This window comes from Spermophilus citellus (genome assembly GCF_964194105.1).
Source record: "Spermophilus citellus genome assembly, chromosome: 5".
NCBI lineage: Eukaryota > Metazoa > Chordata > Mammalia > Rodentia > Sciuridae > Spermophilus > Spermophilus citellus.
The window spans coordinates 81,871,432-81,885,000 of NC_138186.1; the positions used below are offsets into that span (position 1 = coordinate 81,871,432).

General features: G+C 39.0%; 2 protein-coding genes across 3 annotated transcripts in view; one reads left to right on the top strand and one right to left on the bottom strand.

Moving 5' to 3' along the window:
• SMAP1 (small ArfGAP 1) overlaps positions 1–10,934 on the top strand; it is a 189,963-nt gene extending 179,029 nt beyond the window's left edge. The window contains exons 9-11 of one of the 2 annotated variants that reach the window (XM_081293996.1): positions 6,468–6,639; positions 7,491–7,798; positions 9,999–10,934. In XM_081293996.1, the coding sequence (XP_081150122.1) occupies positions 6,468–6,639; positions 7,491–7,798; positions 9,999–10,133 (615 nt within the window). In that variant the 3' untranslated portion in view covers positions 10,134–10,934. The remainder of the gene's footprint in view (positions 1–6,467; positions 6,640–7,490; positions 7,799–9,998) is intronic. The other variant, XM_081293997.1, reaches the window with a different exon arrangement.
• Positions 10,935–11,419: 485 nt separating this feature from the next.
• Positions 11,420–13,569, bottom strand: part of B3GAT2 (beta-1,3-glucuronyltransferase 2) — a gene marked incomplete at its 5' end in the record, with an annotated part of 63,365 nt that continues 61,215 nt past the window's right edge. Inside the window, 2 exons of the mRNA XM_081293998.1 lie at positions 11,420–11,525; positions 11,607–11,755. Coding sequence (XP_081150124.1) covers positions 11,439–11,525; positions 11,607–11,755 — 236 coding nt within the window. The 3' untranslated portion in view covers positions 11,420–11,438. The remainder of the gene's footprint in view (positions 11,526–11,606; positions 11,756–13,569) is intronic.

The window sequence follows — 13,569 nt, forward strand, 5'->3', positions numbered from 1 at the left end:
ATCAGATAAGATGCATGGTATTATCTCTACTCCTTTATATTGTCTAAGAGTTGCCCTGTGACATAATATATGATCTATTTTTGAGAAGGATCCATGTGCTGCTGAGAAAAAAGTGTAACTGCTTGATGCTGGGTGGTATATTCTATATATGTCAATTAAGTCTAGGTTGTTAATTGTGTTATTGAGTTCTATAGTTTCCTTATTCAACTTTTGTTTGGAAGATCTGTCCAGTGGTGAGAGAGGTGTTTTGAAGTCTCCCATGATTATTGTATGGTGGTCTATTAGACTCTTGAACTTGAGAAGAGTTTGCTTGATGAACATAGCAGCACCGTTGTTTGGGGCATATATATTTATGATTGTTATGTCTTGTTGGTGTATGGTTCCCTTGAGCAGTATGCAGTGTCCCTCTTTATCCCTTTTGATTAACTTTGGCTTGAAATCTATTTTATTTGATATGAGTATGGACACTCCTGCTTGTTTCCGCAGTCCATATGAGTGGAATGATTTTTCCCAACCTTTCACCTTCAGTCTATGTATATCTTTTCTTATCAAATACGTCTCCTGTAGGCAGCATATTGTTGGGTCTTGTTTTGTGATCCATTCAACTAGCCTGTGTCTCTTAATTGGTGAGTTTAAGCCATTAACATTTAGGGTTATTATTGAGATATGGTTTGTTCCTCCAGCCATATTTGTTTATTAATGTTACTAAACCTGATTTGTTTTCCTCTTTGATTATTTTCCCCCCTTTACTGTCCTACCTCCCACTGTTGGTTTTCATTGTTATTTTCCATTTCCTCTTCCTGTAATGTTTTGCCAAGGATTTTTTGAAGAGATGGTTTTCTAGTTGCAAATTCTTTTAACTTTTGTTTATTGTGGAAGGTTTTAATTTCATCTTCCATCCTGAAGCTTAATTTCGCCGGATACACGATTCTTGGTTGGAACCCATTTTCTTTCAGTGTTTGAAATATGTTATTCCAGGATCTTCTAGCTTTCAGAGTCTGTGTTGAAAGATCAGCTGTTATCCTGATTGGTTTACCCCTAAATGTGATCTGCTTCCTTTCTCTTGTAGCTTTTAAAATTCTCTCCTTATTCTGTATGTTGGGCATCTTTATTATAATGTGTCTAGGTGTGGATCTCATGATTTTGCACATTCGGCGTCCTGTAGGCTTCTAGGATTTGGGATTCTGTCTCATTCTTCAAGTCTGGGAAGTTTTCTCGTATTATTTCATTGAATAGATTGTTCATTCCTTTGGTTTGGAGCTCTGTGCCTTCCTGTATCCTAATGACTCTTCAGTTTGGTCTTTTAATGTTATCCCATATTTATTGGATGTTCTGCTCATGGTTTCTTAGCAGTCTTGCTGAGCTGTCTATGTTTTTTTCAAGTTGAAATACTTTGTCTTCATTGTCTGATGTTCTATCTTCTAAGTGTTCTACTCTGCTGGTAGTATTCTCAATTGAGTTTTTAAGTTGGTTTATTGCTTCCTGCATTTATAGGATTTCTATTTGTTTTTTATTACCTCTATCTCCCTGTGTAATTGATCTTTTGCTTCTTGGATTTGTTTATGTAATTCATTGTCAAAGTGGTCTTTCATTGTCTGATTTTGCTGTCTCATGTCTTCCTTGAGACTCCAGATCATCTGAAGCATGTATATCCTGAATTCTTTATCTGACATTCCATCTGTTGCAGCTATTACCTCTTCTAGAGTTGAGTTGACCTGCATTGCTTGTGGTCCTTCTTTCCTTGTATTTTCATACTGCTCGCATTCCTTTCTGCTTGGCGAAACTGTTGTGTTTTTGAAATTTTCCCTCTATTTATTTATATTGCTCTTGTATAGTTGAAAAATCTCCCTTGCAGGGCAGGTAGCGGCTGTGATCCTCCTCCAGTTGGGGTGATCTGTCTACCAAGCTGGCGGACCACTAGGTCTGCTCTGCCGGTTGGTCGCAGGTCCGCCTACTCTGCAGGCGCGTGGGGCAGCTCTGTCACTCCGCAGGTTGCTGGGCCTGACCTGCCGGTGGGTCGCAGGTCCACCTACCTTGCAGGTGCGGGGGGAGGGGGCGGCTCCGCCCCTCAGCAGGCCGCTGGGCCTGATCTGCCGGTGGTCACAGTTCCTTCCGCCTACCTTGCAGGCGCTGGGGGAGGGGGCGGGCCTGCCCTTCAGCAGGCCGCTGGACCTGTTCTGCTTGTGGGTCGCAGGTCTGCCTACCCTGCAGGCACGTGGGGCAGCTCTGTCACTCCGGAGGTCGCAGGTCCGCCTACCCTGCAGGCGCGTTGGGCAGCTCTGTCACTCCGCAGGTTGCTGGGCCTGACCTGCTGGTGGGTGGCAGGTCCGCCTACCTTGCAGGTGCGGGGGAAGGGGGCGGCTCCGTCCCTCAGCAGGCCGCTGGACCTGTTCTGCCGGTTGGTCGCAGGTCCGCCTACCCTGCAGGCGCGTGGGGCAGCTCTGTCACTCCGCAGGTTGCTGGGCCTGACCTGTTGGTGGGTCACAGGTCCACCTACCTTGCAGGTATGGGGGGAGGGGGCGGCTCCGCCCCTCAGCAGGCCGCTGGGCCTGATCTGCCATTGGTCACAATTCCGCCTACCTTGCAGGCACTGGGGGAGGGGGCGGGCCTGCCCCTCAGCAGGCCGCTGGACCTGTTCTGCTTGTGGTTCGCAGGTCTGCCTACCCTGCAGGCGCGTGGGGCAGCTCTGTCACTCCGCAGGTTGCTGGGCCTGACCTGCTGGTGGGTGGCAGGTCCGCCTACCTTGCAGGTGCGGGGGAAGGGGGCGGCTCCGTCCCTCAGCAGGCCGCTGGGCCTGATCTGCTGGTGGTCACAGCTCCGCCTACCTTCCAGGCACTGGGGGAGGGGGCGGCCCTGCCCCTCAGCAGGCCGCTGGACCTGTTCTGCCAGTTGGTCGCACGTCCGCCTACCCTGCAGGCGCGTGGGGCAGCTCTGTCACTCCGCAGGTTGCTGGGCCTGACCTGCTGGTGGGTCACAGGTCCACCTACCTTGCAGGTGCGGGGGGAGGGGGCGGCTCCGCCCGTCAGCAGGCCGCTGGGCCTGATCTGCCATTGGTCACAATTCCGCCTACCTTGCAGGCACTGGGGGAGGGGGCGGGCCTGCCCCTCAGCAGGCCGCTGGACCTGTTCTGCTGGTGGGTCACAGGTCCTCCTACCCTGCAGGCGCGTGGGGCAGCTCTCACATATTATTTTTTCTAAAAATAAATTATGCCTTAAAACCTACCTTTTTATTTTTTTCATGATTAAAACAATATTATGGGGCTGGGGTTGTGGCTCAGAGGTAGAGCGCTCACCTAGCATGTGTAAGGTGCTGGGTTGGATCCTCAGCACAATAAAGGTATTGTGTCCAACTACAACTAAAAAAATTTTTTTTAAAAAAATTAAGAGTAGTAATATTAATGATCAAGATTTTTTAAAGTATCAATGGTGAAGAAATTTTGAATTGCCTTCTTAACATTACGTAGAATTTCTATAGGGAAAATATATGAACTTTTAGGATACAAGCAACTCTTAAAAATAAACTTTAAATCTATTTTGTTTCAGAACAGCATTATTTTTGAGACAAATGCTTCCTTTCTGTGTAAAAACTGAGCCAAGCCAGGTGTGGTAGTGCATGTCTATAATCCTAGTGACTCAGGAGGCTGATCGAGAGTTCAAGGCCAGCCTTAGCAATTTAGTAAGACCCTGTCTCAAAATTTAAGAATTTTTAAAAAGGGTTGGGGATGTAGGTTAACAGTAAAGCACTTCTGGGTTAGATTCCCAGTTACCACCACACTACCCAAAAGAAAAACCTGAGCCAAATCTGAATTGTATGGATGTAGTTTTAATAAGAAGTCTGTCATTAAGAAAACTTAAGACATTTTTACTACACATTTTTGTTATGAGAGTTATTGTGTACTTACCACTACAGTTGAACATGTTGATATTTCTTAGTAACATTTTATGGCTTTGCCTTTCTCATACTATTGGAACACACATAAAAAGAGGGACAAAGAATTATTCTTTCAGTTAATTAATATTACTTTTTGAATTTGTGCAGGCATGGGTATATATGAAACAAAAAATTGTCTAAATACTTTTTCGGCAAGAAGCATTTAGTATATTTGATAATCTGCACATGAAAAGCGACTTATTTTGGTCTGGTTTTCTGTAGTGAAGCAGTTACGTCTGCTAGACTTCTTCAGATTCCACCGAGGTACAAGTTGCTTTGCTTCAGTGTACTTCACATGTTCTGTTCAGTATCGTAGCAGCAAGCAGAACAATGCTGGCACCATATAAATCTTAAGTACAAGTAGCATCGTAAGAAAGGAGTGTGGGGCATAGCTGCTTGCTATAGGAGAGGCAGGTCTGGCTTCATGCATTCTTACCTGATAGGATAACAGGATTAATTTTTTTATCACATCTGATTCTTTTTGGGGAATATTTGGTGAACAGAATTGCCTTTCATCTAAATTACATGTAAAAATTAAAACCTAGGCACATTTTCAAAATGAAAATCGAGTACAAGATTTTACATATATACTGGTATTGTTATTTATTAATTTTGGTAGGTTTTTAATTGTATGATATTGAGCTTAACCTAGTTTGAATGCCAAGATTATGAGTTACTCTGAACCCTATTCTTTCACTCTTGGTATTATTTTCTAAGTATGTGATAAAAAAATCAATCTACTTCATATTCATGAGTGGGAAAATCTTTTTCTAGAATTTTCTGCTTTACCTGTCTGGGGCCTACAAATACTCAACTGATGATATACACGTTAGGAGTTAAGGGAACAGTTCAAGCCCTAGCAGTAACACAGAAGCCCCTTTCCTATCTATCACAAACATATACACACTAATAGTATCTAGACTTATACAAGGGCTGAAGTCTATCCTTAGCTTAGCCCTGGAATTCCAGACATCCAGAAAGCCTTTGTTTAGAGGCCTCTGCAACTTACTGAAATGTTATTGATAAACAAACCTAATCTCCTTTTATACTGGGGATGTAGTGCTGGCAAATGAAATGCCAAGAAAAGGACATTTGAGTGCTTATTAGCTATGCTGTTTATATTGGCCATTTTTAGACTGTGTCCACATTGAGGTAGATGTTCCATGTTACTTATCTTCAGAAGAAACTTAACATGTTTAGATCATGTAAACATTAACAGTAAGGCTGCTTATGTATAAGACTGAATCAGTGTACCCAACCGTTTTTTGTTTTCTTATGGTGACATTTCATTCACACAGAATAGACCCCAGCGTGTTGAACAGATTCATAGAATGAACAGAAAGTAAATGTGATGAAAGATCACTTAGTGATGTACTTACTTTGTTATCTGAGTATTTAACCCTGCCATTGTGCGACACACTTTGTGGTCTCAAGCTTATCAGGAAAGAAGTGACACTGTCCTAATTCATGGGGCTAAGGTTCTAGTACTGCCAAGCTGGCTGTAACCCATGCTGTTAGCCTCTGTGATCTTTGCTTTTTCATCGTTAGCTAATATATGTTTTTTTTTCAAGGGCGTTGGTATGTTTGGCATTCTGTTAGGGCTGATTTCTTACATATTACAGAGTTTTTGCAAAATAAGGTGCCTTTTTCTTTGTAGCTCTTAATTCCTGCTTAACTAGTGATAATAGATTTAAAATATTGTTCTACCTATTTTGTGAATAGAATATTTGGTAATTTGTTACATGGTACTTTAACCAGGAAATTAACTTGCTGTTCACCTTATAAAAGCTAGTAAAGATTTTTCTCAAATTATAAGTCTTCAGACAATTCTTCGAAACTCTTTATATTGAAAATGCATATAAACAAATGTGATGTAATTAAGTAGTTTTTGAATACAAAGATCAGACAAGATTATTGGTCATAATTGTATAATACTGTATGTTCAGGATAGATTATTGAAAATTTTGTACATTAAATATCGACATGTTTGTGAATGTTCATTTGCCTCCAAATGGAGTGCAGGTTATAGGTGGTCAAAGTTTTGCTATAATTTAACTCATATAATTAGGTATAAATTGACTATGTAAAAATCTTACAATATAGCTTTTGAAAATGTAAAACCTTTTAGTCAACCATTGCAGGACCATCTTACAGTCTGCTAGGGGTAGAAATGTTCTGTATCCCAAGGAATACCAGTTCTTTGAAATAGTGGTGGTCCTCAGACAATATCCATGTAACTATTGTTGGACTCGTTGTGTAACACAATGAGCAAGAACTCTCCATCCACCTAGTTGGTAAATGCAGTTTATTATGAAAGAACTTCAGTCTCCCCCTTTTACAAGAACAGATTCAAATTAAGAAACATTGTTACCTTTAGATGTTTTTGCATGCAGGCCTTGTGAATGATCCTCTTGAATGTTACCACTTTGCCTTCTATAATTAATTCCTGATTTCATAACTTTATTTGGATTTTAAGTAACAGACAAGCTAAGCTTTACTATACAGAATTCATCAGCTTAATTTGGTGTTTATCTTAGGGGACGTCCTCTGTACCAGCAGCTGCCACCCTGTCTGCAGTAACATCTGGGGATCTGGATCTGTTCACTGAGCCAACGACAAAATCAGAAGAAGTAGCAAAGAAGCAACTCTCCAAAGACTCCATCTTATCTCTGTATGGTACAGGAACAGTTCAACAGCAAAGCACTCCTGGTAATTAATTTTGAAATCTGCTTTCAATACATCACAGTAACATTACTAGAAGTACATCCTTTTTACTTCTATTATATTTCTTCCCTATTTTCCTATGGTAGTAGGTGCTTTTTTTTGTTGCAGTGATTAAAAGGCAAGTACAGAATTCACAAAACTTTATTCAGTTAGAATTAACAAGCTGTTCATGTATCACTTAATATTTTTTCACAAGTTTATAGGACATGGGTTATCTTTGAAGAATTATTGAAATTTTATTTACAGGAAGTTTATGACTGTGTACTACTGTAAGTAAACAATAAGCAGTCTGAATTATTACACGATTCCAAAAACTTTGAAATGTTTTGTCATTACAATGAAAAACTAGCATAAAATTTATTCAGTTTTAATCTGTCTAGACCGTTTCCTCTTAAATAGTGAGTTGCATTTCACATATGGGCTGAAATTGTATAACAATCCAACTACTTCGTTATAAAGCCAAATATAGTCAACTCTCATTTGCCTATTTGGTACTGGGAGACATGTGGTGCAAGTCAGCAGAGAAAGCAGATACTCTGATGCTGAGTAATTTGGTCTTTACAGTAGAGGTATTTAATGTGGCTATTGCCTGAGAGTTTTATTTTCTAATTAAATTTTCTCAGGTTAATAACTGATTTGCTTATTCTAGAAATAAACAGCTCTGAACGTTTAGGTTTGGGCTGTTCGTAGGAGGAAAAACAGCCAGATCAGAGTGAAAATTTTTGCTGTAGTTATATCAGAAAATGGTAGCCCTTTTTCTGTGTCTATAGAGGTGAGTGTAACTATATACAATGGCCCTCTTTTTCATTTTTCTCTTCATGGTTCTTGTGTTACAGGTGTGTTTATGGGACCCACAAATATACCATTTACCTCACAAGCACCGGCTGCATTTCAAGGTTTTCCATCAATTGGTGTACCTGTGCCTGCAGCGCCCAGCCTTCTAGGAAATGTGATGGGACAGAGTACAGGCATGATGGTGGGCATGCCCATGCCTAATGGGTTTATGGGAAATGCACAAACTGGTGTGATGCCACTTCCTCAAAATGTTGTTGCCCCTCAAGGAGGAATGGTAGGACAGATGGGTGCACCTCAGAGTAAGTTTGGCCTCCCACAAGCTCAACAGCCTCAGTGGAGCCTCTCACAGGTAGGAGTCATTTACTCTCTATCAAGGAAATTGACTAGGGATAATATAAGATCAAAAGTTGCATCAGAGAGATAAATGCTTTGTCAGTGTCCCTATTTTTTAAAGTATTTTGTAAAGAACTGTTAGGTTCCTTTTTTCTTCATTTCAGATTGTAACACTACTGTCATGGTAAAAATGCCTAATCTATTTATAATAGCTAGAAATTTATCTGAGGCATGATAGACTTCTTGTCTGCCACCTTTGAGGTTAGCGTCAGGCTTTTCCTGGCTCCCTAGTAGGATGTTTTTGAAGTCTACTTAGACCAACCTATCTTTACCAGTTATTTATTTATTTAGTACTGAGAATTGAACCCAGGGGCACTACTTAACTACTGAGCCACATCCCCAACCCTGTTAAAATATTTTATTTAGAGATAGGGTGATGCAGAGTTGCTTAGACTAGCTTTGAACTCATGATCCTCCTACCTCAGCCTCCTGAACTACTGGGATTACAGGTGTGTGCCATTGTACCGGCAAATTTTTGGATCTTTTTTGCTTAACTTTCACAGATGAGAAAAATCCAGCCTCATATTATCAAAGCACAATTTTATGAGGAATCAAAGCTGTCTTCAAGTCCTGTGACTACTGCCCATGGATTTATAGAAACTTTTTTTGTTCAGTAACCCTTGTAAAATTGTATTTCCTTTTTATATGATCTGTAATGACTTTATATTTAAAGTGTATCCACTGGCTCAAGAATTCCCATAAGGTATGAAAAGTCTGTACTTGTCTCAGACATTCCTTCATAATATAAAATTCTTTTTCTACCTAAGTTTGTTTAGAGCCAAGAGAACATTTCTATCTTAGGCACTGTGTTCTGAATTTAGCTCCTTAGACAAAAGCTCCTAGACTTAGATTTATGTTCCTCTTCCCCATTTGGTGGTCTTGGTTTCTAAGTGATCAGAGTTTTACCTTGAGAACATTCAGGGAATAGTCTTGATTCTAATGATTGTAGCAGAATTATTGTATATCATATGAATGTTTCTATTTATTTATTTACACTCGTGATTCACAGAAGTCTCTACCTTCTAGGAATCTCAAGTTTCTAGAAATCTCAAGTACTAAATATCAGTAACAGCTTTATGTGGCCAAAGTGCTAACACATTCAGCTCCGATTTAGGTGCAGATTAACCCATAAGGAGTTAATGTTGGCCTAACTCTCAGATAGTGTGCTGGAGAATAGCATCACCCTTTTGCACTGTCAGTGAAATTTATTGGCCATTGATAAAGTGGTTAAAATATCCTTCAGTAGGTATGAAAATGTAATCTGCCTGCCCTTCAGACACTTATGTCTGATCAGCAATGTAGTTGTTCTTGTCTTTCAGAAATTGCAAATAGAATACAATCTTACCCTGAGCACAGGTTTCGAATTCACTCTGTACATGATGGTAAATTTTGCCTTTCCTTCTCTTATCACCAATCCTGAGAGTAAGAGAACCATAGGGCTAAGAGGCTTGCTTATAAATATACTTGACTCCAATCTGGAAGAAATTTCATACTGCAAATTTTAACTGTTAGTGTTGTTAGAACAAAGAGGAAAAATGTTCTTTATGAACTTTAATATTTAGAAAGTATAAAGACCCATTTAAGATTTTAATAATTATAGCCATCATGCTAGGTTTATAGGATAATTTTAGAATATTTTACTTTATGAAATTTTCTTAGTTCTTAGTACAGTATCTCAAAATAAAGAGTAATGGACTCATTTTATAATATAATTCCATATGCAAATTCAAAGGTTGTTCTCTCCCCATTCAGTTAGGGTTAATAAGAAATTTTGAATCTAGGGCTGGGGTTGTAGCTCAGTGGTAGAGCACTCGCCTAGCACATGTGAGGCCCTGGGTTGTATCCTTAGCACCATGTAACAAATAAAATAAAGGTATTGTGTCCAACTACAACTAAAAAATTAAAATATTAAAAAGAAGAAATTGGATCTAGAAAATGAATGAAAATGATTGAGATTAATACTAAAAAGTGGAAGAAAATAACAAGGGAACAAAGTATGTATTTGCTTTCTGTAAAGAAATATGTATACGTTAGGTGAAAGACTAAGTGCTTTAACTAATTTTCACATTGATGAAAAAATACCCAACTGTGGCTAAAGAAGCAAGAACTGAAAATGAAGTAATCCTCTTAAACTAAGTCTTTTGTGTGTTTCACAGATGAATCAGCAAATGGCTGGCATGAGTATCAATAGTGCAAACCCTGCAGCAGGTTTTGGTCAGCCCCCCAACACAACAGCAGGATGGTCTGGAAGCTCATCGGGTCAGACTCTGAGCACACAACTGTGGAAATGAAAACTGCAATACAAGTTTCATCCAGAATTAACACCTGACATTCCTTGCTAAAACTCATCTAGTTCCCCTGTTTATTCATGTACATATATATTTTTTTTTCTTTTCCCCCCATTTGTTCATATTAGGAATTACCTGATTGACCGTGTTGGTCTGTTACTGATTAAATTTGATGTGGTGAAAAGCAGGTTGAAGAACCATTTTATGTCAGGGGCAGCTTTGCTCATGTTTCCCATGATCTCATAAAACTACATTATTTGAGAAGCTGCTCAGTCAACTTGCATAATCAGTTTTACTCAATAAAATTATAGCTCTAATGTTTGCATATAAGGGAAGTAGTTATCATGTTAGTAATACCTCTAACAGTATAAACCCCACCCCCAAATTAGCCAGTAATCCTGTAGGAAGGTACTGTATGATCAAATGTTTAATCATATAAATAGAATGTAAATGTATCACTGAGCACTGTTTTCTAGTGTATCAAAATTCTTTTATTTCATCATTCACTTCACTGTGCTGTTGTTATGATGTGCTTAACAGGGAACGTGGTTAGTGAAAGGAAGATAAACCTGGATGTTACTATAAAACTTAATTTAATGAATGTTTAAAGAATTTGAATTTTACCTGCCTCTTATAATTTGGATCTCTTCTTATGTACATAGTGCTAACATGAAGACCTTTTTCTGCACTATATGCAAACAGGGTAACTAAAAGCCACTTTTAATCCTTGAAGGTATATCCAGGTTTATGACAGTAATTGTGTTTACATTTTATGGTGCCTAGTATTGACAAAATGTTATTTCCCTATATATTAAACAGATAAATCCATAGACCTTTTTATTTGTGGACTTTTTTTTTTCCCTCCGATAATGAATACTGCCACAAGCCTTCCAAAATTTACTTCATGTGAAGTTAGGAATTGGTAATGTTCAATTGACAAAATACTTGTCATGGGCAAGTATTACACCTATTCAGTTCTACCAATTATCAGGCCAAATGAGGGGGGAACAGAAAAATTAAATAAGATATTGAGATTGGTATTTTGCATCATTAGCTGTACTGTACAAAAATTCTCCAGTTAAGTTGGAGAGAAAACATGCAGAAAAAATGAAGACAAAACATAAATTTTGTACCATCAAATTAGTTACATTAACTGACAAGCTCTGTTTAGACAGATGTCCATCAGATGACAATAAAGGCCGTTGTACTGAAGTAAAATAAACAATACCTGAATGCTCTGCATCCTAAACACCAGTCATCCTCTTCCACATCACTGGCCAGGTTGATTGTGCCAGTTTTTGCTTCATCTTACACCTCAATTTTCACTGTGTCCAGGTGGTACTTGGGCTCGTTGGCTAGATTAACCTTCTCTGTCCGAGTGTGCCACACAAGAACCTAAAGGGGAGGGAAATATTTTGGGCAGCCACATTCTCAGCGCCGATACTCAAGGCCAAGCAGCACAAGTGAAATGAGTACCTTGGTGCAGTTATTTGCTTTTGGTTCCAGTTCTTCCACTGTTGTTATCTGTTTTAGAAAGTCAGATTCTTGCATCCCTGGCTGGGACCCACGACGCTTAAATACAGCTTTTGGATTAGACAAGATGACTTGAAGACTTACAGCAAATCCTTTGTGAAAAGTTTAAAAAAAAAAATGACATTAAAGTAAAATATTGATGTACTTTTTCTTTTTTTCTGAGGTTTTGGTCACATCAAAAAAATGTCAAATACTATGTTATATTTTGGTTTACCGAGTTTAATAGAAATATTACCTGCTTTATCATCTCAAGAGGAAAATTAGTCATTACAGTGCAAAACAGGTATACCCATGGGACATCTACCATAAAATATGAAGCCTAGTTTGTGGTTAATAAAAGGTTTCACAGAGATTATCATAACGCCACTTTTGATATTCTGAACTCAGTGCAACTAGAACAATTGTGGACCTACCTTAATTATCCTTAGGGTATGAGATCCAGATCATCCACATTTCCTGCCTGCCCTTTAACATCATTGTGTATTTTTATCAAACTCAGCACTACTGATGTTGTATTAAGAAGACTAGTTATAAAAGTCAATTACATAGAAAATGAGTAATACCTAATTTATAATCATTTGTTTCAATCTGAAAATGGTGAGGGGAGAGGGGGGTTAGAAATTAGTTCAGAAGATATAGGCCATTTGAGAATTAGTTTTTAGTATTTGTGGAGAAAAGGGGGCTGAATGCTCTGCATCCTAAAAGTGGTAGCTCACTTGCTTGGTACACACATGAGGCCCTGAATTCACTCCCCAGTGCCTCAAAAAAGAGTGTATAAATCCCCTTCAGTGATTTGGTTATATAAAATGTCATTACTGTTTAAACCGTAGTTTAACAACCTTTGCACTTAAACCTCAGCTATGAAAGCACTCTACAAGCTATCAAGTCATTGTTTTGAAAGTCTGAAGCCCTTTTGCTTTTTACGACTAAGGTAACAATGTAAAGTCAGCCAACCTCCCAGAGTTGAAGTTGTGAGGACCAGTTCCCAGGAACATTTCTTAGCAACATCTTATCCTTCTCTACATTAACCTGAATTGATTTATGCTTCTTTGTGAAAAAAAGTTGTACTAGCAAATTTAGTACCAAATGATACCCAGCAGTAGTGGAGGAGCTTTGAGGAAACCATACCACCATTCTTTTAACCTCTCTAGGTGCCAGACTGAGCAGTCTCATGTTCTAGACCCTGCTGCCTTTTGGGAAAATATTAATACTCAGCTGTGTACAAACTACTTGGTATAGTTGGTACTGAGTAAAGCAAAACAAAAAATCATGAAACAGCCTGAAGACTCCCAGTATCTCCACCAACCCTCCAGGGAGACAGCACATTATAGCAGAAAAACACTGAATTTGAAATGATTTGCCTTTTCTGTTGTCTAGGTCCTTGCATTTGGGACACTGGCCAAGTCATTCAATCTTTCTTGATGCTGTAACTTCTATATTTCCTCATTTGCAAGAGAAGTGTGACCCCTTCTTAACTTTGATATATGAGTATCTGTGGAAGCATTCAATTGAATACAAAGCACTATTCAAAAGATTACAACAAATATATTAAAAATAGCACTGTGGATAATTTCACGAAGGGCAGGTGTATTGGCCACCAGTTGTGGCTAGAAGAATACTGATTGGCAGCTAAAGGGTTTGTAAAACATTTTTGGTAGCAGAGCTACGCCATCTGCATATCATACCACTCTGATAACAAATCCAAAGCTGCTTTCAGGCATGGCTAGGCCATGAGACATAAAAGAACACCAAAGATTCAAATTAATATCAAAGTGCCTTTTCTCATAGTCCAGCCGGATTTTGGTGCTAAAAGATTTCTTGCTCTTTCATGTACTTATAAATAAGCTTCAGCCTTTTTTTTTTCAGTCTAAATGAGAGTTGGTCCTTCTCAATCATCCTGAAGCTT